At 39.2% G+C, this 25,124-nt stretch overlaps 2 protein-coding genes across 2 annotated transcripts; both read left to right on the top strand.

Annotated features, from left to right (window-relative positions):
• The first annotated feature begins 2,600 nt into the window (after nt 1-2,600).
• Nucleotides 2,601-12,405, top strand: LOC125878660 (MOB kinase activator 1B). Its single transcript, XM_049560028.1, has 6 exons — nt 2,601-2,897; nt 4,237-4,403; nt 6,852-6,945; nt 7,713-7,846; nt 9,990-10,153; nt 10,278-12,405. The coding sequence occupies exons 1-6, from the start codon at nt 2,884-2,886 to the stop codon at nt 10,353-10,355; spliced, it is 651 nt and encodes a 216-aa protein (XP_049415985.1). The 5' UTR covers nt 2,601-2,883; the 3' UTR covers nt 10,356-12,405.
• Nucleotides 12,406-14,118: 1,713 nt separating this feature from the next.
• dck (deoxycytidine kinase) lies at nt 14,119-24,618 on the top strand. Its single transcript, XM_049560032.1, has 7 exons — nt 14,119-14,341; nt 14,670-14,785; nt 16,673-16,866; nt 19,559-19,706; nt 19,901-20,016; nt 22,191-22,290; nt 24,317-24,618. The coding sequence occupies exons 1-7, from the start codon at nt 14,239-14,241 to the stop codon at nt 24,341-24,343; spliced, it is 804 nt and encodes a 267-aa protein (XP_049415989.1). The 5' UTR covers nt 14,119-14,238; the 3' UTR covers nt 24,344-24,618.
• The last annotated feature ends 506 nt before the right edge of the window (nt 24,619-25,124 follow it).

Genomic DNA, 25,124 nt, shown 5'->3' with positions numbered 1-25,124 from the left:
TATATCTGGCTGCCTCGTCAGCTGACACGCGGCTGAGTGGTCCTAGTGCTAGGCGGGTTTAAGCCAACCGTGACCACAAATAGGCACTCTGTTTTTTTTTATATATAATTTCTTTAACACCTACATCTACAAAGGATTTTTGGCACACCCAGACACATTTATTTGAGGGACAGGGTGGATGGCTGTGAGAAAGACGAGAAACGGTGAAGGGCAAAAAAAGGCTTGGAGGGCAGCCTAAATATGTTGGGGTTTTTCCGACAGCAAATGAAGGCAGCAAGGCTCTCTAAGCCTTCGTGATTTCGCCGTTGTGTTCAAGACCGCTGGTTTAAAATTTCAGTAAACGCAAAACAGCGACACCTCGCGGCTGCTCGTGATATTTTATTCCATTATTAATTATTTTCATTTTCTAAATTACGCCATATAAAACCATAATTAGTTTGGTTGCAAATTATAAAAAATAAATTTCTACAAAAATATAAATCAGAAATTGACTAAAAAACACCAATCAGTGCCAGATTGTTACAGAATTTTTTTGAGTCTGCCATTTCAGATATGTCAAGTCTAGTCGACTGAGGTCTGTTTTTGGGGGTTTTTTTGTCTGTTTTTTTACCCTTCCCAAAGCTACAGATATTTTTCAGTGAGCCTCCTTGATTGACTGGCTGGAAATGCATGACCTTTATTTAAACGGTTTATTTTTGGCCAAATTTTAAATGAGATTATTTATATCAGATTTATTTATTTATTTTTCCTGATGGAAGCTTTGTTGCACATGATGCGTCCAAGGACCGTTGGAAATTCTAAAATCCAACAGTAATTTCTGTTTTTACGGTTTCTGGCTATGATTTTTAAAGAACACATGCCTTCCAAAAGCATGTTTTCTTTAAAAATCAGCATCAAATATTTACAAAATACAACCATTCAAATTTGTATGTCCTTCCCCTAAGCCAGAATGAAAAATATAAGTTCCTCCCAAGCGCCTAAAAATTATTTGACATCCCTTCCCCTTTTTGCACCACCCCTCCCCCCACATAAGTAAGGAACAGTCCCAAACTAAACTTAAAGCCTGACTTAAAAACATAGTTTATCTTGGCGCGGCACAGTTGGACACATTTCTACTATTTCTACTCTACATTTCTGTGGGAACTCAACAGATAGCTTGCATAACATTAGTTAACACAGGTGGTGTCATTTTAAGATGAATGATGGCTTGAGATAGGCATCTAGCTGTTAGCTGAAGAGGCTGGTGGTGTTTTCAGATAGCCTCAGACTCTCATATTCATACAGTTCAAGTTTTTTGGAGCCCAACCCAAAAGTGAAAGGTAAAATTTTGTTAAATGTACAAGGAGCGCATTTTCCCCAATTCCCCTCTCTAGGGTTGGTTGGTTATGGTTAATATTTTTATATTTTCATACATTGCTGAGATATGGAATTTGGCTGTCATCTGAGTCTTCATTTAAGTGGCCCCTATCAGCTCAGTGTGGTTACCATAGGCTTTGTGTAGACTATAGGTTTATATAGACTATCGGGTTTGTTTCATTTTGAAAAACAAAAGAAAAGAAATCTATAACAACTTCAGAGTTTAAAAAAAAGGTTAATAGTTTATTGAACTCCCCCATTTACAATATAATCAGGGGTTGAAATGTAGGCCAATATGAAGTTCATGCATTTTTTACGTGGCCTATCCATTCCATTTAGCAGTGTAAATATCTCGGGTCTTATTCAACCAGTAAAAGCCTTTGTCCTTTTTTGTCTACTTTTTGCTTGCATCTCATATCCTGTTACTTTGTGCTGGACTTTCTCAGGGGCCTCTTTGCACAGCATGCACCGGGGGCCCTGTTCGCTATGGTGGACCCCTTCCTCTATGGATCTGATGCGCCGGACCTGTTGTTGTGCTGCCATGATCAAGGCCTCTGTGCTTTCCTTCAGATCAGCCTTTTGTAGCCACTCTATGTCAGCAATGTCATCTATCTGCTGATGGTACATCCAATGGAAGAGATTTAGTCTTCCACAATATTTCCTCTTCCTTCTCATCTTCCTCTGTCTTCAGCCCCTTGAGGCACTGTTTGAGCATGTCATCCTGGGGGGCCATCTTCCTGATGTACTCTTGCATGCCATGAGAAGAATAGTATTCTATATAGGTAGATATTCAATATTCTATTTACATTATATAGATAGACATTCTTATTAATAATCTGACAACAACATTACAAATGAAAACAATATATAGCAAAATATTACAACAACGTATATACAACATCATTGAATAAAAAATATCCAATATTATTTATACATGAAAAATTCTATGACGTTTGTTTGTATTGTTTTCTATTTTATTACACAAATTCATCAAGCCTAACATTATGTATCAGTCTTATCAAAATGTTGTAGATGCAGTAAACATTTTGATTTTGGTCGTAATAAATATTTTTTTGGAAATATTTAGGATTTCTGCCTCGAAACTTAATTATTGCTGGAGAGCACTGTGCTCATGCCTGCACTAGTGGGCCAGCACCTAATGTTAGTGTTGATCATTTTGTTCCACTAGGTGGCAGCACACGGCAGGAATGTGTCTGCTCTGCCCTGAACGTCAGATGAAGAAGTTAGCATTACATTCAGTACGCTGCTGCTTCTCAGCGTACAGAGCAGCATCCAGGGGACCAGCTTGGCTATCAAATTTATGTAATTTCTTTCATACGATAGTGTATTCGCTGTTAGTGGGTTCTGCCACAGTGACACCTCTATCGGATTTTTCACTAGGACCACGTTAAGAAGCCCGAGAAGAACCGAGGACGTGTGAGATTTGAGAGTTTTGACAAACAATCCCGTTAGACTCTGCTTGTTAGCTTTTTGTAAAGAGGGTGGTTTTCTACGGTCCAAGGAAACATGGCCTTTCTTTTGTAAGTAATATTTGTGTCACAAATGCTTATTTTGCCTTGCCATGTAGGTTTACGTTCAGTAAATACAAGTGGTGTTAGCGTTCCACAGCTAGCTAGCTAGCTAGCGATAGCATAATATAGGCTAAGACTACTTGCTGGGCTCACGTCCGAATGTCTGATTGGATTCACGTTGCTTCCTGATATTTTTCAGGATAACAAACACAGGCACCGATAGTAGATTCATTGTACTGGTGTTACGTTATGCCGTAAAACTTTAAGCCACATTGTACCAACCTCAGGGCAATTTTTTAACTGAGAGGGGTTCTCAGTCTGGCCTGGATATTTGCTGGTGTGAACACTTTGTTGCTACGGGCTAATCAAGCCCTGATGTGACAGGACGCAAAAATCAATCTGTGGCCCAATATTTGATCAAAGTAATAAGACTGCGTCGTGATATTTAGTCGACTACACAAAAAGCCGGTTTGTGGATGAAATCAGAGGGTGGAGGGGTTACATCAAATGCGCCATCTGGTGAAGGTGTGAGTGTTGGTTAAATGGAAGAACATGAGTGAGGTTCAGGCTCTCAGAGGCAGCTACCGGATAGGTCACTCATTTTTACTTCAAGTTAGGCTACTAAACTTATGCGAAATCCCAGTTTTAAACATTTCAAATTAATTAAAAAACCCCTCAATTTCCTTTACACCGTATTGTGTCATCATTAAAAGGTTACTTTAATGTTTAATTGACGTAGTTTCCATCAGGCACTAGAAGGCAGAGACACATTTGATTAGCTATACACCTGATTCCTAATGATTAATGTTAAAGTCGATCAAAAGCACATTCCAGCTGAAGTAGAGGCCATGGACAGTATTTTACTTCAAGACTTAGGAATGTAGTTTAACCATTGCTCTGTAACAAACGGCCAGTTTTCTCTTGCCCTAGTAAAATAAATTTAACATTTAATAAAATGATCTTAGGTGATGATTTTGATATAGGTTGGTTTTAATGGATGTTAATGCTGTAATTAAAGGAAAAACATTTTAATGTGTGACCTACCATGTTGTGATGAATTCTTGTTTAATGGAGCAGTGAGAGCGATTGAAAACCGTACCTCTCCAAATGGCCTCATTACACACACAGAGAGCCATACTGTTCTGGTCCCCCCACTCTGATTCTGCCAAACACATCAGGTCAACAAGAGCTCAACTCTTGTCATGTTTTTTTTTTTAGAAGACCCTGACTTTTTTGTTAGCAAAAGGCCCTCACCCAGGAGCACTGTGAACTCACCATTTGTCATCATATCTAACTACCTCCTTATTATTTACTCTCTTTGTCTTCCTCTTTGAAATGTGACTCACAGTCCAAGCCGTGCAGCCAAGACGTTCAAGCCCAAGAAGAACATCCCGGAGGGTTCTCATCAGTACGAGCTGTTGAAACATGCAGAGGCTACACTAGGAAGTGGAAACCTGCGCATGGCAGTCATGTTGCCCGAGGGTGAAGACTTAAATGAGTGGGTCGCAGTCAACAGTAAGCACCAGTTTTACCTTTCTTTCCCCCCTCCTTGAGACACTCTTTGTAGATTTGGGTTTCTGGCAGAGTGACTTGACCTTCACACACCCTTTTTTAGTCTTTTATCTGTCACTCTCCTCTTATTTTCTATATTCGCATTCTTCTCCATAGTCCTGTTCCTGAAACCGCAATTAGTCTACATCAAGAATCAGTTGAGAGTGAACTATCAGGGTGTAAGATCTTGGCATTCCCTCTAAAGACCATGCGCATTCATGCTGGAAAAACCACTGTGAATGTTAAATAGACGTTATTGTCTGTGCTGTGAGAGACTTGTTTACTTTCCTCTAAATTGAGACAAATGGCTGGTGGGCAGAAGCATAATTTCCTCTCGCCTCAGAGTGCCTTTATGGTTGGAGATGTTCAGAGTATCAGCATGTTAACAGCTGAAATGAGCTTTTATTTAAAGTCCTTTAATTAAAGCATAAGGTAAAGTGACAAGGACTTGAATTTTTAATGTGATCTTTTTTTACACTGGTGTAATGCACATCACTCAATAGGGATGTGAATGTATCATTAAATTAGATTTTTTTGTCATTTGAATCTCTTGAAGTTAATGGATTTGCTTGGATTGCACTGCATGGTTTTTCAAAAGTAAAGAGGGCATTTTTGAGCCCTTTGTGGCAGAAAAAACATGAATGCTAAAGTAGGCAGAGTGTAATTATCCGCTGTTTTTACACAATGTAAGCAGCAAATCTCATGCATCAACAAGTTGACGCATTTTCTAGCTTTGTTGAGGGAACACTGTAGGGTTGAGTGGCATCTATCTAGCGGTGAGGATTGCAGATTGCAACAAGCTGAAACTCCTCCCTTTAGGATTCCTTCAGTGTTCATTGTTCAGGAGGTTTTTACAGGGAGTGGAATTATCCACAGAGTTCTCATCCTCCCCAAAACAAATGGACAGCATGAATACAAGCGGTTAAAAAAACAGTGCTTTTCTGCCGCTGCTTAGGGCTACTAACTACAGTGGCCAACGCAAAAACGCAAATAGCCCAGCCTAGAGCCAGTGTTTGGTTTGTGTGTTCTGGGCTACTGTAGAAATATGGGGGACTTCATAAACAAGGACCAGTTCCCTGTGTAGATATAAATGCCTCATTCTATGGTAACAAAGCACAATTCTTATTTTAAGGTTTTTATATACTAAACACAATGTACTTATTATATTCCATTTCTGCCACTATATCACTCTAAATCCTACACACTGAACCTTTAAATGTGCCGGAGAGGTGGCTTAGCTATGTCATCATTGCAACACTTGTAGTCTCCGGTTTCATAAAGGGTCAGTGGATAGGGATGGATGTTAGTCAGCGCTACATGAGTTGTTTTAACTTGCACAATTAAGGGAAGTTAGAATAAAATAGCTGTGAGCGATAACTTCTCCAACCACCAAGTTTATATGACTTTTCCTCGTGATCTCTGTTCACAAGAAACAGTTCACTAAGTTCACTAAATGCATTGCGTAGTGATAGTAGCGTGAGAAAGAGAGTTTAAGTTTATTTACTTTATTTACTTTTTTGACAGTTATGACATGCAGCATGCCCCCATGCAGAATCAAAGTGGAAAAGTTAAATGGTGTACATCCTCACCAGTAGGCCATCAGTGGTTTTCTCTTTAATTTGATGGAACAACTCCAGCAGTTTATTCTGTATCACCTGAGCATCTCTGATTTTCAACATACACCCCTATGTCAGTCTTGGTTCTATGAGAATCTGTCATGGCCAAATCAACATGTTGACCAGTTGAGTGCAGACCTACCTGACATACGTGATTTCTTTATATTTTTCCCGTTGCCTACAAGTACTTTGTGGCATGACAGGACATGAAAAAGTTTAATAAGAGATTAGTTCGGTATTGCCTTGAAACATGCATTATTCTGGATTATTCAGTTGTGAGGGCTCTCAGCTCTGTCCTGACCAGAACTGTGTTGAAGGCACTGAAATCAAAAGTGTCAAATATGTATTTATGGAATATGTTAAATTATTATCAAGCTTTGACTCGCCTATGAAAACAAACGCTATGGATAAAAACATCTGTCTTTGGAGACTGATTAAACTCAATCAAACATAAGAGGGAGCTGGTCTCTCCTTAAACAGGACCTCACACATCAGCTGTTCAATATGTATCTTTCCTGTGAGGTTAGCAAATGGAGCACCAAAGCTAACGCTGCCAACACTTTAAATGGATCTGTCCAACTGATGGAAAGCCAAAGTTGGCTCTGTGCCCCTGGGAATGAGCGATAACGCAATTTGTTCCAGATAACTGGAGTGTGCACTGGTCTACAGTTTGGACTGGGGCAGTGAAGTAGGGTGGGTAAAGGGCCGCGGGGAAACTTGATGCCAGCTGTTTGTGCTGGCACACAAGGTATTTGATCTCATGTGTGCTTGATTTGAATGTTTCCTTTTTTTTCAGCTGTGGATTTCTTCAACCAGATCAACATGCTGTATGGCACCATCACAGATTTTTGCACAGAGGAAAGCTGTCCAGTCATGTCTGCTGGTCCTAAGTAAGTTTGACATTGTTGCTCTGTAAGTTTGCCGTCTCATAAAACCAGCTCACGTGCTTTGCTTCACTCATCTTGGTCTGTCAAGACTTCACCATGGGTGTATAAAGAGAACTGGATATTGTGTCGGAGGCGGGCCTTGTTCATTCCTATGAAAGTTCGTCAGTGGTGTATGAAGCCAAAGAAGTTCCAGTGCCACATATAAAAAGACCTGGATGATCGGCACTGCTTCTGCACTGTGTGACCCGTAGAGCAGATGCGCTAGAGACTTTCGGTTTAGTACTCTGCTAGCTTAAAATAAATAAATTTTGTGTTCCTTTCAGACTTTCCAAATGTTATTGGAATCGAATGTGTCAAATTCTGTCAGCCACTGCCATGTAAGGCTGTGGGAAAAATTATTTTGGCCCACAGAGCATCAGGTGACAGGCATAATTCCAATTTTTGGCCAGTGAAAAAACTACTTTCAAAGCCAAACACACTTCCTGGGGGCCTTGGCTCAACAGTGTGTAGGGTAGGGTTGTGTAAAACACCTGCCATAGGCCCCTTCATCATTGGTCTGGCCTCCTGCTGCCAGGCTCAGCAGCATGTTGTATGGAAACTGAGCTCACAAGATTTAGATTGGCTTCTGCACATGAGAATGATGTGTCTGGTGACAGCTTTTTGGAAATGGGGTAGTGAAAATAAAATCAAATACCATGTTGTTGTACATTAAATGATGTCAGCAGTGAATGAAGTGTGAACCCACATGGAATCCTCTATACTTCCTGCAGGTATGAGTACCATTGGGCAGATGGGACCAACATCAAGAAGCCCATCAAATGCTCTGCTCCCAAGTACATTGATTACCTCATGACCTGGGTGCAGGACCAGCTTGATGATGAGACACTTTTCCCTTCAAAGATCGGTAAGTTTTATGTCTGTTTTCTCTATCCTGTCAAAGCCATCTTGTCTTTGTATGGGGTTGATATGTTACTGTGGTTTCTATTACTGCACACAGAATGTCCTGTTATGTCCAATCATTAGGTGTGGGCTAATCGTTAAACTCAAAGTCTGTCTTGTGTTAGAAAAAAAGGGCTCTGTAGTGCACAAATGGGTTACACCTTTTATGTCAAATTTTGCCTGCCATGCAAAATGAATGGATCTTAAAATAAATGAAATGTAAATCACACATGTATAGAAACGGTATAAACTTCGCTAAGGGAGAAAGTATTACATATTTGGATGAATGTCCTTAGGAGATTATCTAAGTTGTCAATAGCAAAGCACATGTAAATGTTGTCTGTTTGCTTATTTACATATCTAGTCATGACAAGTTTTACAAATACCTCCAGATGAATGTATTCAGGAGTTCTCTAGTTGACTTTGAAGCAGGCCATAGCAACGCAGCTCTCCCAACTAGCAGAAGCTTGTGCTGTCTAGGGTGGAGGCTTAATGGATTTGGAAGGCAGCCAGCACAAATACATGTCTCATCTATCCCTCGGTGCATCTCAGTGGAAGAAGCCTATGACTAAAGATGTGAGGAGGAGTGACAGAATTTTCTTCATTTTCCACGATCACCAGATCGATCTATTGCTGGTATCAGTTTTGTATCAGGAGGACTCCAAAGCCTCTCACTATCTCAGATAAAGCAGGGACTCTCTTCATTGTGCCACAAGTTATCAAAAGCTCCACAGGGTAACTTTTGATATTTTTGACCTCATCGGGACTAACACTACCCTCTAATCTGTGAGTGACTAATATTTGTGGAATAGTTGAGTTTGGTGTCCACATGAAAAAGTTAACTACTTAGAAGAGCGTGAAGGTGGTTTCTTTAATCAGGAACTCCTTGTCCTGTTGGTCACCAGCTGGTTTTGAATAATTGATGCTGAGTAAGTACCATAGGTCTGTAGCGCGCCATACACTGAAGGAAGAAGCGCTCCACCAGGTTCCTGTACTTGCCAACTGTTCACTTATTCAAAGAAGAACTGCACAACCCATCACTGGTGTAGAGAGCAGTGCTGTTGAAACAACATCAGCATTTCCTAACTGCAGATGAATGTGTTGTTCACCATGCGGTGGTTCTGGGTTGCACTCATGATTGTTTGCACTTCCCTTTAAATCATGTTGCGGCCTGCCTGCCTGTAAAGACATTTGCAATCCTGAGAACACACTGTAGCTGTATCTGCTTTCATTGCTCTGAGCTTTTGGGGCTTATTGAGATTTGTAGCAGCAGATAATAGAAGAAAGTCATGCACAGTTTGAGGGATTGATTGTGTCAGCTTTTCAAGCTACTAAACCTCCCATTGCATTTTTTCTGTTTAAGATATGCCTCAAGAAACCAAGCACTGTTTGTTAAATATATGTATATTAAGACATTTTCTCTTGTTTGTCACTAGAGAGGTGTTTTACAGTCCTCTATTGAAGGGGCCATGTCTGTGCACTTTGCTAAAAGTGTACATTCAAAAGTACACCTGGTGAGCTAGATTAGGTACATCACTAATAACAAAGCCAGTCGCTGTCTAACACAGGAAATGCATATCAACGGGGTTAAAGACTTGGACACATCACTGGGAAAGAAACCTAAAACCTCCAGTGCAGAGCAGACTTGTCAGTACAGAGAGCAGAGTTTGCCTTAAATTAAAGTTTTGACAGCAGACATGGTAGACTGTGCAGGTTTTGGTTATAAATGCTGTTACAGCCATTGCCGTTTACAGGCTAACAAGCTAACCAACAACATAAACAAATAAAAGATGCTAACTACACTTAGCATTCTGGTACTCTGATAGTTGCTGATTTTGAGTCTGGGCCTGACTAAATCTTTCCAATGTTTCCTATCTCTCCTTGCTCCCATCAATATTAGCCATCTTGATGTGCGTTGCTCTTTCACAGGTCAACCTAGCGCTAGTCTCACATAGCCAGACCTACTGTATCTGTACACTTTGTTTTAGCACTGGAGAAAGCAGAAAGTGAGACCTAGCGCAAGCAGCAGTGGTATGCAGGGCTTTTTTGTTGTATGTTTGAACAGAATCTGAATAACCACTCTTCTCTCTTGCCCTCTTGTTCCCAAGGTGTCCCCTTCAAGCGAAACTTTATGTCAGTGGCGAAGACCATTCTGAAGCGCCTGTTCAGAGTCTACGCTCACATCTACCACCAGCACTTTGATTCTGTCATGCAGCTGCAAGAGGAGGCTCACCTCAACACGTCGTTCAAACACTTCATCTTTTTTGTTCAGGTAAAGAACATTTGAATATTGACTTATGCGTATTAATCACTTGAGTTGTATATTAGCAATAAGAAATGTAGCATACTGCGGATAATGTAATAATGTTTGCTCCCTTACCTGTTGTCTTTTTCAGGAGTTCAACCTCATTGACAGGAAAGAGTTGGTGCCACTTCAGGAGCTGATTGAAAAACTGACAACCAAGGATAGATAAACAGCCATATAATCCTTATTTTATTGGTCTTCTAGTTTTTGCACAGATACCCACCCCACCCTGGCTGTATGTATGCAGTATATACTATATTTCCATTTGGGGAAATGTTTTTAATAAGGCCAGGAAGAAGGAAGGGTCTTAATAGGTTTAAGGCACCAGGACTAATGCTATCAGGGATTACACACGTAATTGAACAAACCACAGATTAACATATTGGAGAAAATGGTTTTAGCTGAATGGAAAGATCCCCAGTGTTCAGTCATGGCTTACATTTAGGATAATATAGATAGATGTTAATTAGTTTTCTATTATACTGCACAGATTTTTTTTTTCCACTTGGATTTATGGCAACACGAGGCTCTTAGATTCCCATTTCTAACTCACCTGCAGGGAAGAATACATTGCTGTATGATAATAGGAAGGCTTTGTTGGTATTATGGCGAGATTTTAAGCCAGCCTTTAAAGCCAATTTCACCGCAGTAGCTAGTTATTTTACTCATTTATCTACATAGGAGGATCTGGGTTGCGGTTTGCTACTTTTCACATCTTTAAGAGCCCACATCTGTCAATACAAAAGAATCCTAAGTGCCTAGCATGGCTCATAATCGCCCTATATCAACAGAGAGCTGAAAGAAGATAAAGGCCATATACCACTGACTTGATTGACACAGCATTAAATTTACAACGCCACCTCCCCTTTAAGTTTCTTTGCTTTTTAATTCCCTCTTACACTTCTTTTCTATTTGTACTGTAACTTGGTTAAAACATTATTTTCTGTTACCTAAACCCCGCACCAATCTTGTCCTTATTTAGTTAGTAAGTCTCTTTACCAAGTGTTCTGTGCAGGTTATGATAAATGAATGTGTTGAGGGACATAGAAGTGAGGCTAGAATATTGTCATGTTGTAGCAGGGACTGAAAATTTAACTTTTAGCTTTTCCTAGTGACATGTTCCTGTATATTAGTTTAACCCCCCTTAAAACTTGAAGTAGAAATTTTAGGAAAAGTCTTCAAGGGATCTAAAACCTTAAATTGTATATAAATGTCCTCAAATAGAAGTAGAGACCTGTGTTTAAAGCTACATCCTCCACTGTTAAAAAACTACAGGCATTTTGAATTGGATTATACTGCATCCCTTGTTATCTCACTAGCCATAAAGCACTTTGAACAATTTTCCTGACCTCTTTTGCCTGAATGTTTATTCTGCATAGACTGTGCTTTGTGAGAAGCTGTATCATGTGACTGATCATAGTTTATTTCCTCCCTTCTATTTTCCCAAATGAATGTTGAATTGCTTAACCCTCCTCTGAAATTGGCTCTTGGGCACAAGTGAGATTTCTTATGCTTTTGTATGGTCTGAGTTGTTTGTTGCTGTGCTTCAAACAGCAGATGCATGAACCCCTCCCTAATCTCAAAGTGTAGTTTACTATGCAATGATTGACACAACACTAAAAGGGTTACCAGTTGGCTCATCCATACATTATCTGATATTCATTTTCCTTTCTATTGATTAAATTCTGGTGTATGATAGAAACAGAATTCTCTTTCAGGTCTAGTTTCAAAAACAGTGAGATGAACATTTTATATATCTTTATATATAATTTGTCAGAGAGGTGTAATACTTCAATGCACACATGTAAATACTGAGGGTTAAACCTTACTTAAAGATAACGCGAGCATGGAGTGGTAGCTTTTGGTTTCAAGAATGCATCAAGTCTTTTTAGAGGCTGCTTCCCTTTTCCCCTCATTTGGATATTAAAATCTTGTTTGTTTTTAACCGTTGAGTATCTTTTTTCCATCTCCTTAGCTAACTATTATGAATGTTACTGCTCACCAGATAATCTAAAAATGTAATAGAAAATCAGTCATCCTGAAAGCATCTCATCTTTATGAAACGCCCATAACATAGCCTATTGCCTACAGTTTTTTTCCTCCTGGACTGTAATAATTGATGACATGTTTGTAAATAATGGCTTGGTAGGGGTTTTCAATGCTACTGAATTGATTTATGCTGTTTACAAGACAAATAAAGGTGGTCTTGACTCTTTGAATGAATTGTATGTTTACAATGGTGTGTGAGCTTGGTGCTTACTTCATTTGTTTTTTTATTCACTTCTTTATAGTGCTTTTTCAAGGGGAATATCATACTTTTTGCTCAGCTCCATTTACTTCACAACCATGGTTACTGTTGCACATTTTACATACAAAACATTCAACTTATTGATAAAATGTAATGCATTGTTCTACATTAAATGACCCAAAGTATTTAAAGCAGTTATAATTAGATACATTTCAGCCAACTACACCATTAAAGTGCTTCTTAAATGTTTATGCATCACCAGTAATAATGTAACTTATTCTGGATAATGAGTACTTTGACTTATGGTACTCTTTTTGCCAATACTTATGTACATTTATTTAAGTAACATTGTCAGTAGGTAGCTTTACTTGTGGTGGAGTATTTATCATTATTGGAGTTTGTACTTTGACTTAAGCAAATGTGGTGGTGGAAAGCAACTTAATACATTTACTCAAATAATGTACAATTTTGAGGTACTTGAGTACAATGTTTTCATTTTATGTTTTTTCATATTCCTACTATATTGATAGTTCTTATTAAGGGACTGTTCTTTACCTATCAGAGAAGGGGGTGGCTGAGATGTGACTTGTTTTTGTTTTGTTTTGTTTTGTTCTTTTACCCTGCCTGAAGCTACAAATATTTTTCCTGGAGCCTCCCTGGTGACTGGTGGAGTATGTATGACCCTCCCTCCAGCATTATTTTTTTTGTTTTGTTTTTGTTTTTTGTTTTTAAGTTACTCCTTGTTTTTTTAAGAGCTGACAGTTAAACGTTGAAGATGAAATCCTGTAGTTAAAAAAAAAAAAAAAGCCCAAGGTTTTTCACTCTAGTCATGTATGCTGGTAAGTTAATGCAAACTGTTTATTGGGCCAAATTTTAAATGAGATGTAAAATATTTTTGATGAGATATAACTATTTTAAGCAAAACACAACCATTTAAATGTGTATGCCCCTCTCCTAAGCCAAAATAAAATAAACATAACTCCATCTCCAGTGCTTAAAAATTATTTGACATGCCTCCCCCTTTTTCCACCACCCCATGCCCCACCATACATAACGAACAGACCCTAAGAGTAATCGAGAACAGAAAAAAGACACGTTTGTACAACATAACGGTTTTCATCATTGTTCTTTTGCTAATTTTTGCAAATACATTTGTACAAACAAAAAAGGAAAAACTCAACAAAAATAAACATACGAACAAAAGGTATTCAAATAGACAAACAAACCGAGTACAGTACAAAAAAAAAACACCTAATTTGCTCTAATAGGGACAATGAAAGGGAAATTATATAATTCATTATTTACACCCTAAAAATGTGTAAAATGAAATAGCCAGGTTTAGTGGCACAAAAGCTTCATATTTCTACACCACTACAAATTTTGTATTTTTTTTTTTTACTGCACTAGATTTAACAGCTGTAGTTACTAGTTACTTTTCAAATTGATATTTTACATACATGTGATGCATTAGCACTCAGCATTAAAAAGTTTCACTTCTACCAACATTTAAGTATTACTTACATATTATATAATATATATACAGCAATAATAATAATGTAATGATACAACACTGACATTAGCCATTCTGCTTATTAATAACCAGAGCGGCCTGGTGTTGATGGGTGCTGCTGGGTCACGTGAGGGGCCGCAGCTGCTTCCTGCCTGGGCGGTGTCACAGCTGTGCAAACCGCCGCTTCCTGAGTTCAGTTACCGCCAAACTTTAAACACCAGGCAGCCTTTCCTCCCTGCAGCAGCTGCAGTGCCCGCTCTAATCAACAAGGAAGACTTATTTATCCGCAGAAAAATGTCTTTTACTCCGAAGAGGCCGTGCCCCGACCCAATGAACGACTCCCTGAACGACTCAATGGAGAAGAGGATACGGCGGATATCTATCGAGGGAAACATTGGTGAGAGCAGCACTTCTTATGGCAAAGGGGAAACTTAACATAACAAGCTAAAGTTACATAAAAAACCTAAGCTAACGTGTCTGAATGTTGCATTAGACAACGTTAACTAACGCTGGACAGTGATTTTTAGACAGTGATAACTCTGACATAGTTCATAGTTTCATAAACATTAAAATTTTACCGCCAACTGCAAGACTAATATCTTTACCAGGACTAAACTAACGGTATAAGCTAATATCCCTAGTAGCTAATATATCTGCATAATGTGTTGCTACATGTTTTATTATTCAGTATGACTGACTTGAATGTCTGTTTCCTTTGTGCTCAGCGGCGGGCAAATCTACCTTTGTGCGCCTTTTGGAGCAGGAGAGCGGGGACTGGGAGGTGGTACCAGAGCCAATCGCCAGATGGTGCAATGTCCAAACAAAAGGCAGTGACTTTGAGGTATGGAAACAGTGCACAGCATTTCCGCATTTCGAAGTAACGATCCGAATTCAGTGCTGACAGCCGACACCCATATACAGTATACGTGCTCTGCTGTGAAATGGTTTTACATCAGCATCACATCACATCACATCACATCTGCTTGTTGCCAGTTGGAGGTAATATGGCTCGTCTTTATAAACTGCATCTCAGCCAACACTATAAATCCAGGATGAATTTCTTCATACACTATCCTGCAATCTTCTGGCCTCTCGCAACCACTGACTCAGCATCCACTGTGAAGATAACTGGGGGAGTCTTCATCTGTATTTAGAGTGCAGCTGCCATCTGTCCACATATCTGCACTGGTCATAACCACCACACACCCAGAGGAACAGATGGTCCCACTCTGGACAGATGAACATGCCATCATCAGGGCAAACCTCTCTAACCTCCAACTCGACTGCAGGCCTGGCCTCACCCTCAGACTCATTTTCAGTGGTCCCATATAAAGACCACTGCTACTGTAGGTCTGACAATAAGCAGGATATTCAAGTACATATATTTTAGCCAGTATTTGGAAGCATATCAACCACATGTCTCTTTGTCCCACCATGACTAAGAATACTTAAATGAATGTCATTTGGGAATTTACACACAGTATAGGTGAAAGCAGATTTTATTATGTTGCACATGGATAGACTTAATATTTAGGAAGAGTCTGTGCTTTTATGGATGGCTGGGAGTAACCGTTAATTTTCATTGATGATTAATTCCTTCATTTAATTTTTTGGTCTCTTAAAACATTAGAAAGTAGCCAAATATGTCCATCACAATTTCGCAGAGTGAAAATATAATTATGTGTAGTATTTCTTTTGTTTGATCAACAGTCCAGAACCCAGTGATATTTAGTTTACTGTTACCTAAAACGAAGAAAAGCAGCAAATCTTTACATCTGAGAAGTTGGAACCGGAGAATATTTGGCAATTTTGCTTCACAAATGACTTGAGGTAATTTATTGAAAATTAAAATTGTTGCTGACCATTTCTTTGTCGGTCGATTAATAATGTCAGCTCAATTTTGATATCTTGTTTTGAATTACATTAATCTCCATTTTGAAGAAGAGCAAAATTTATATTTATTTATTTTTTTTATTTTTTTTTTACTTGACATGAAAGCTGTAATTCTTGATTACCAAAGAAGTAGAAAATAAAAGCCCAAATGACCTTAAAGATATACATCTTTGTTACTACAGCTGGAAACTGTGCAAACAGTACTGAACACTGCCCTGCACACTGTGTAGTACAGTGTAAACTGATAGCACAGGGGTATTATCAGTATGGACAACTGTTGAGGAGTCCTGTAACAAGGCTCTTCTGCTGCCACAACTACTTACTGTATCCACAGCTACAGGAGTTAAATCAGGCGCCCTCTGCTGATCATGAGACAAACTAAGTTCAGCATCAGATTAATTTTCACTGTAGCCATCACAGGTATGCCCTTGGTATGGACTGAATGAGTTTAAGAAAATCCTGTCTCCGTTGTTGCTCTTAAATGTTTTGATTTATTAATTTGAGCTAATAATAAAACTTAAATAATTTAATTTCATTGCTGCATTCATAGAAAATAATAAGATTAATTAATAATTAAAAGACATTTTAGTTGCAGCCTTAGAATAACTACACAAAGCATGTCAGCAAAGACAACAATTGGTTCAAATGTCAGCTTAGATTTTGATATAGTATCTATAAATATCAATCAGCCTCTGCAAATTTAAAATAACCAGGTTTTAGTCATGCATTGCTTGTACAAATATGTGGACTACTGTACACCAAGCTGTAATTGCAACAGTGGGGAGGTATTCATTTTATGCACAGTTTAAAATACACCCTATCTCTTATGTCCCAGGAGCTGACCACATCTCAGAGGAGTGGAGGGAATGTCTTGCAGATGATGTACGAGAAACCGGAGAGGTGGGCCTACACTTTCCAGAGCTACGCCTGCATCAGCCGGGTGCGTGCTCAGATCAGGTCGGCCAATGGGAAGCTCAGAGAGGCTGAGAATCCTGTGCAGTTCTTCGAGCGTTCCATCTACAGTGACAGGTAAACATCAGCCAGCATCACTTGAATTGCAGAAAAGTGAAATGAGCTGCCTTGAAGATATTAAAGATCAAATGCATTGCACTGCTAAAAAACCTGGAAGTTGAAGTATAAAACTGGCAGAGCTAGAAGCTGAACTGCATTATCTAAAGGAGCTAAGAGATGAAGGACATTGCTAGAAAAGCTGGAAGCTAAACTGTACTACTGTTAAAGCTGGCAGATGAATTATTGTCTGAAAGGGCTGAAAGAAGAAATGCTTTGTGCTTTAAAAAACTTAAGAGGTAGGAAAACAAAGTGGATTATAGCTGCTGCGCAGCGATGGGTCAGGTCCGGGCATTTTTAGGCTAATCTGAGCAACAAGCAGAAGAATTTGAAGACATTTAGGAATTTAGCAACACAATCTGCCTTTGCATCAGCTGAGGCTTGAACTCACAACCTCTGAGACTAAGAATCAATTTCTTTCTCACTGAGCTAATTAGTCAGTGACAGTTTGTGTGTAGCTTCACAAACTGACTAAGCCAGACGTGCAGGTTTAGCAGCCGTCCATGCATGGAAAAGCAGATTTCAAACCACTGTAAAAAATTCAGTTATCGAAACAAAATCTGAAAATACACATATTGCATCTAGACAGCATGGAGATGTTGGTAATTTGTTTGTAACAATGATTGATTTGCTCCGTAAGTGAAAAACTGATGTTTAAAATTGCCGTTTTTAGATTGACTCAATTGTTCACATTCTGAAATTTGCCACACATCATCTACCATGACTCTAGAATTTTGTCTTTTTTTTCATGAACATTGAAGATTTATTTAGCAGAAATTTGCATGTATATGTTTACGGTACCGTTTACAGTCAAACATTTTGATGCACTGCAGGCTCAATTTTTGATAAATCAAAAATCTGAGAAATGTAGTTTTTATAGGACAGTCTGAAGATGCTCTGTAGCAAGTTTGGTGTCAATTGAGCAAAAATTGTGGGAGGAGATAGGTTTAAGAAGTTTTACAGTTTTTGGAAAAAAAAAAAAAACCAGAGTGATGAACTTCATAATTTTTAATAGGTTTATAGGGCTACAGTTTGATGAAAGTTGTGAAGTTGTAGCACATATGGTTGATTTGTTATGAATTTTCAAAGTTTTGAACTTTAGACGCTTGCTGTAGCACCACCATCAGGACTATTGGCTTGAGTTTACAGCTGAGGATATCTGGCATGACACTGGACCTTTGTGCAAAGTTTGGTGAGTTTTCACCCATGGGAAGTATGATTTCCTCGAAAGAAGAAGAAGAAGAATACCTAGGATTACAATAGTGTCCCAGCAGCTTAGCTGCCCGGACCCTAAATACAAGCATAAATGACTAGCAGTCAACCAAGTTTAAGTTTAAAGGTGGAGTCAGTGACTCTGGGAAAAGATTGTTTATTTGAACTTTAACACCCAAACAAACATCCCTCCCACCAGTTCTCCCTCAGAAGTTCTGGTAATATCTCCACTGTTGTTGGGAGGAAGTTTTGATGCAATACAGAAACTTACTTTGAGCATGAAGCCCAGTGTTCTGCGTATTTCTCTGATTTACCAGTGAGGTGTATGAACTACATTGCAGAATAAGGTCTCCAATGACAGAGTGACCGCTGATTCATATGAACCAACCAGCAGGAGAACACAAGCAGTGGAAACATTGGGTGTTTTGTGACTTCAGTGTATAGGATTGTAATGTTAATAGCTGCTGTCTTACATTCAACACACAGCTCTACTTAACGGAGCAGCTCCAGTCTGCATTTGTCTTTGTCCATCAGAGGCACGGCACCCTTCAGTGTTGATGGGCTATTACGTTTGACATATAATCAATCAGATAGAGCTGTGGGCGGGACATTGAGCGAGGCTACAAAGTAGTGGGTCTGCTCCATTTCAGTGGAGCGTTGTACCGCTTAAAACATAACGGTGCGGGCCAGACAAGCTGTTTTAAATGGAGTGTAACCTGTCAGCCAGCACCAGCAACTACGTAGTTGTCAGTTGACAAAATAAACAACAATGTCGGCCTAAAGGGCAAATGCCAAGGCAGCTTTACTAGTCGACAAAGAATTGCCTCCATGGACAGTGATGGTCATGGTGACGTATACCACTGAAATTTAGCCACGTGTCACTTTTTAAAGAAGCATATAGCTTCAAAATTCATGAGTGAGGTCTTTACTAATTTATTTTAAGTCGTAGAACAAAACGTGAAAGTATCTTAAGCTTTTGTTAACCACAGACCTTATTTCAGGCATCTAACCAAAAACCTGTATGAAATATACATGGACTTTGTTTTAGGACCCATTCCTGCAGCACTCTGTTACTTTTGTTTTTTTTTTGTTTTTTGTTTTTTGTTTTTGTTTTTTTTAAATTGGCAGGTTAGACAGAAATGAATGGTTAGTTGTAGCCCTACAGTTGACACATTCATGGACGTAAGCTGCTGAACTGTAAACTATTTACTGCATGAAATAACAAAATTTTACCTTATAATTTCTAAAGTGTATGTGTCAGTTTACTGTACTGTATGTCTTTTTGGATTAACTTTATGCTGTCATGGCTCATCATTTAATTTAAAAATATGTTTTGAAAGATAACAGTAATGTAAATATGCAACTAGCACTAAACACTGATATGGCCTTTTTATATATTTATGTCATAACTTGAAACTCCTTGTCCATAATGTCCTCCTAGGTACATCTTTGCAGCCAACCTCTATGAGAGTGAATGCCTGAATGAGACAGAGTGGTCTGTCTACCAGGACTGGCACGGCTGGCTGCACAGCCAGTTTGGCAAGCACATCGAGTTGGATGGTATCATCTACCTCAGAGCTTCTCCGAAGGTACTCCCACGAGTCTCCTTAACTTCTTTTACTACATTGTTAAGACACAAATAATTACTTATAATGAAGTATTGGTTACATTTAAATGACTTTGCAATGGAGAATGGAGACGTTTTCACTTCTGACCATTAGAAAAACATTGAATTGACACTCACTATCATGTAAATTTCCTTTTTGTGTGTGTATGTGTGTAGAAATGTTTAGAGAGGTTGCACCTGAGGGGCAGAGAGGAAGAGCAAGACATCCCTCTGGAATACCTGGAGAAACTCCACTTTAAGCATGAGAGCTGGCTGCAGCACAAGACCATGACGTGAGCCCACACATGCACACAGACTTTTATGGCACACTGTCATCAGAAACCTTTTAAAAATTGCTGCGGATATTTTTGCAGAGCCTATTGCTTCTTTATTTAACCAAAATCTTACTGTAGATTTTCTAAATCCTCCAACGTCATACCCAGTACCTTGAAATCAGCTATGGTTCTGCCTTTAAAGGGTGGAGACCCTTCTGACCTGTCTGTTATTGCCAAAGTATTTGAATCTCTTGTAAATGCCAGATCATTAATTATTTATCAAATCATGATCTCAGTGAATCTCAACCAGGTTTTAGATCAGGTCATAGCACTATAACAGCGGTTATGCTAGTTACCAATGACATCATCAAATCCTTAAACAGTAACTGGCACTGTGCATCTGTTTTATGATTTATCCAAAGCATTTGACTCCTGTAGAACAGCTATTGGGGAGACTTGGCTGTTTAGGCCTTAGTGAAATGGCTCTGATTTGGTTTAAAAATGATCTATCGGAAAGAAGTGAGGTTGTCTCGGTAGCAAACTATACCTCAGCCTTGGTAACAAAGAGCAAAGGTGTCCCTCAGGGATCTGTTTTAGTTCCTAACTTATAAACTCAGCTGCGATACATATGTACACAATCATCTACGAGGTGACATCTTTGAATGAAACCATAGAGCTCTTGCAGGATGCTTTTGAATCTCTGCAACTTTCATTGTTGAAATTAATCATACATTTAAAGAAGACTAACTATTTAACATTCACTCAACCTTGCTCTAAAGCAGCTGATCCCACTATTTTGACATTAGAACTTACATGTATGGAAAGACTCACTTCCTACAAATATCTGGACATATGGTAAAATGAAAAGCTGACTTTTAATGTGCATACTGAATGTATTTAGAAAGCAGGGAAACTCATCTTGCTTTGCCCAGGGGCCACATATTTGCTGTCCTAATTTGTCTTTGCTAAAAGGCAAATTCAGTCGCAGCAGCCCCACACAGGTCAGGTGTATGCAGAGCATTTCCATTATATAATGGTCAGTGGGCCACCTGGCATGTGTAAACTGAGTATTACTGGCTTAGGTCATATTTGGTCTTTTCTTCCTGCTAAAGTCAATTTGAGGTCAGGAAAAAATGTGAACGCTCATTTCTATCTGTATTAGACTATGGTGGTGTGATTTTATTTGCATGCAGCTTCAGCCCTACTTTAAATACTCGATTTAGCATATCATGCTGCATTATATTTTGCTACAATCACAGGTTCACACAAGCATCATTGCATTTTATATCAACCCAAAGGTCCTCGCTGTAACACGGGGGAAATGCAAATGTTGCTATTTATTGCCAAAACATTCATGGCTAAACTATGTACACATTTTCCAGCCTTTTATCTTTCATATCAGAAACTATTGCACTTGTTCTACAAATCGGACTGTTTTAAATGTCCCCAGGGTACACTCAGAGCTTAGTGAAACTGCTTTCTCTTTTTATGCACCCTGGGCATGGAATGAGCTGTACAGTGTCAGTGCCTTTTAGAAGTTCTCCCTTCTTTGAATACTTTAAAGGCCTTTTAAGACTGCCCTGAAGGAAATATGTTGCTGTTTTCCATAATCCTCGACTCAGGTGGAATGTGTATGTGTATCACTGGTATGGCCCGTATGCCTTTCTACTTTTATGGTTTCCCTTGTGATGCTTTCATGTATTGTATGTGTTCTACTATTTTGATGTTATTTTTATTTTTATGTGAACTAATTATGCTGCAGTCTTGACCAGGACTCCCTGGAAGAAGAGAGCTAGCCTCTCTGGCTAAAGGCTAAAGGATAGGATAAATAAAATGATTATTTATAAAAAAAAAAACTATGCATCTTTGAGGACAACCGATGAGTTTGCATTACAAAGGGTGTTAGTTACCTGACGGATCTTGTCCATTAGAAAAAGACCCCGTTAGTACGAGATCATGAGGGATTCAAATGGTTTGGGATACATGTGATTTACATCTGCCAAGAAAGGGATGAGGCTGGAAATGGGCGGGTTGTTAGGTCCATTGTATGTACAGGATTTCCTTTTACAAAGATGAACCGAGCTCCATTACCTTGAGGAAATAACTGAATTCATCTCCAGGAAACTGCATCCTTTTTTTCATGGTGCTCAAGCATCACTGACTGTGTGTTCCTTGTCACCTCTTGTCTACAGGATGGAGTTTGACTATCTCAGTGATGTGCCAGTCTTGACCATGGATGTAGAAGAAGACTTTAAGGGGAATAAAACAAAGAAAGCCGACATGATTGAGAAGGTGAATGACCGTTAAGCCCTGTTTAAAGATTTTAAATAGTCAAATAATGCTTTTAAATTTGCCTCCTTCCAAAAACTCCAAGGTCAACTGGACTTTGAGTTGACCTTTCCAGGAGTTAGGCATCCTGTTGCCCTGCTCTGAATCCCACAGAGGAGTTTGTGTTGGTCAGGCGGGAACCTCTGTGGCTGAAAAATAAGGCCAGCACTTCAAAGGCCCACTTGAGGCTGGCTCCAGAAGCCAGTCAGTCCCCATAGACCCCATGTTGAAATATCAGACTTTACAGCAGAAATAAACATGTTTACAGCCTGGTACAAAAAAAAACATTTTTTCTCTAGCTAATCTTAACATTAAAGGGATAGTGCACCCAAAAATGAAAATTCAGCCATTATCTACTCACCCATATGCCGATGGAGGCCCTGGTGAAGTTTTAGAGTCCTCACATCCCTTGCGGAGATCAGCGGGGGGAGCAGCTAGCACACCTAATGGCAGACGCCCCAGACTAACATCCAAGAACACAAAATTGAATTCACAAAGTATCTCCATACTGCTCATCCGTAGTGATCCAAGTGTGCTGCAACCCCGACATAAAAAGTTGTTTTGAAAAACGTCATAGGAACTCTGTTTTTGGCCTCACTGTAGCCTGTAGCTCTGACTGCTTCTCTGTGCTCTGCGCTACTTGTTGAGCTATAAAACTGTTTTCTTATAACAAATGGAAAAAACGTTAAATACAAATCAAGTCATTTCAAAATCTAAAAATGTATGTATTTTGGAAGAAGACAGAATTAAGGTGCATTCACACCCAACTTAAAGGGAAGTTTATGTCCCCTAGTGTGTTTTGGAGTATTTCACAACTCAGGAATTTTTGCCCTCAACAGCTGTGCTCACTAAGTGGGAGAGGCAGCTAATGCTCACGTTATTATTAACTTTGTTGATAGCAAAGTACAACTGACGGCTGCAATAAAGCGGTGTGAACATGGAGGCTCCATGTTCTAAGTGTGAACCAAAACATGCTTTATTTTTCATATTGTCCAAGGCAGTGCATTAGCGCTATACTCCTTCCGGTTCGTACCTTTCACATTCACTTAAATATTAGATTTTTGGACTCTACTAGACAAAGGGTGCTTGATGAGATGGAGGTTTTGCAGTGAGGAGCCATTCGACCTCCATAATGAGCATGTTTTTACTTTTGAAAGCAAAGTTTCCTAGGCTCAGGATGCTCCTGTTTCTACCTCACTATGTGATCAGAGAACCAGGGGTTACGGGAGAAACCAAACGTTTTTTCAGCTTCAATCTGTGACTTTGCAGTTAACATAACTTTTCAGACACACATAATTATGTTGTCCTGTTAAACTAACATTGTCTATTAATGTTACAGACGGGCATGACTGATAAAGTTTTCTGCTTAGCTCCCACATTAATTAACGCTAGAAGTTTTATTTTAGTTTGATGCTGGCGACACCAGCTGCTCAGCTGCTAGTGAGGGGAGGGGCTGTACCTGCCGTCTGCAGCGTGCTGTGTTCACTTCACTAAATATTTCCAAAGAGCGCTTTTTCCTTTATCATTTTTGACCAAAACTGGCTGATCCTCCTGCAGCTGCGCTGGCCATATTGCAGCAACAGAAATGTGTGCATGCATGCACAGCAGCGACAACAAGCCGGGTTGCAGCGAGGGCTCTGTGCCTGCCAGACGCTGCCTGCACAGCGCGTGTCCATCGGACCCGTCGCGCACACCCGACAGGCGCTGAGGTGGCGTGCACTGTTAGTATCGATGCTTGTGTAAATTAGTATTGTATCCGGATACAGCGTTTGAGTATCGATACTTTTCAGAGTATCGATACTCTTGACAACCCTAGTTTCATGTTGATGGTAAACACGGGTGCATTTTAGACTTTTCCCTACCATTCAAAAGACAAATAACATAAACCAAAATGTTAGTGTGAAGTCTGAACTGAACAAAGAAAAGATGATTGTCACTGATGTTCATATTCACTGGTAATGCTAACAGCTTGACTGTTTTTCTTTTTCAGGTAAAGGAGTTCTTGAGCATGTTGTGAACATCACTTGATGGGAAACATAGACAGTGCCTGAAGAATAAGGACCAGATGGAGTGTTTTACACCAATGAAATGACAATTAGTTTTTTGTTTTGTTTTTTTACATACATGTGTATATATACATATTCCGTACAATCATCACATGATCTGACCTGAAGGATTTTTAAAAACTTTTATTAGTGTTTTTTTTTTTTTTTTTACATCTTTTTGTATTTATAAATGTTTTGTGTGCAAATGCATGTGTATAGGTCCTCACAAATGACAATAAACTTGAAATACTTAAATCATTTTGAGTATTGTGTCGTCTTTTATGTACCAGCCCCATGTATACCATGGTAGCCAAGTGTAGGTAAATCTAGTCATTTCCACGAAGTATCAATATCTCAACTCCTCCAGAAGATGTCGCCAGTCCCCATAACGGCAGTCTACTGAGCTATTTTTGACTGCTGAGCTTGCCTTTAACTGGTAATTCCAATGGGATTTGATTAAAGCTACTTGAAATAGGTGCCTTCATTTTCTCTTCTAGTAGCTTATATTTACAGAGCTCAGAGTGCGTGGCAAGATGAAGCTCCACACTGTTGGTGATGTGTGATTTTTTTTTAAAGTGATTAAAATAAATACTGACTGCAGTTGAGTCAAGTCAATTTTAAGCGACTGCATTTAAAGTGTAATCTCTGTAGAAGTGATACTTTATCAATAAATTGGTCCAAGATTTCAGGATTCTTTACTATTTTCCATCCTGACAAAGTGCGTTAAACTGGTTTCATAGACCTGCCCAAATT

This window comes from Epinephelus fuscoguttatus, linkage group LG18 (assembly GCF_011397635.1).
Source record: "Epinephelus fuscoguttatus linkage group LG18, E.fuscoguttatus.final_Chr_v1".
Classification (NCBI taxonomy): Eukaryota; Metazoa; Chordata; class Actinopteri; order Perciformes; family Serranidae; genus Epinephelus; species Epinephelus fuscoguttatus.
This window is presented reverse-complemented; position numbering and strand designations above follow the sequence as displayed.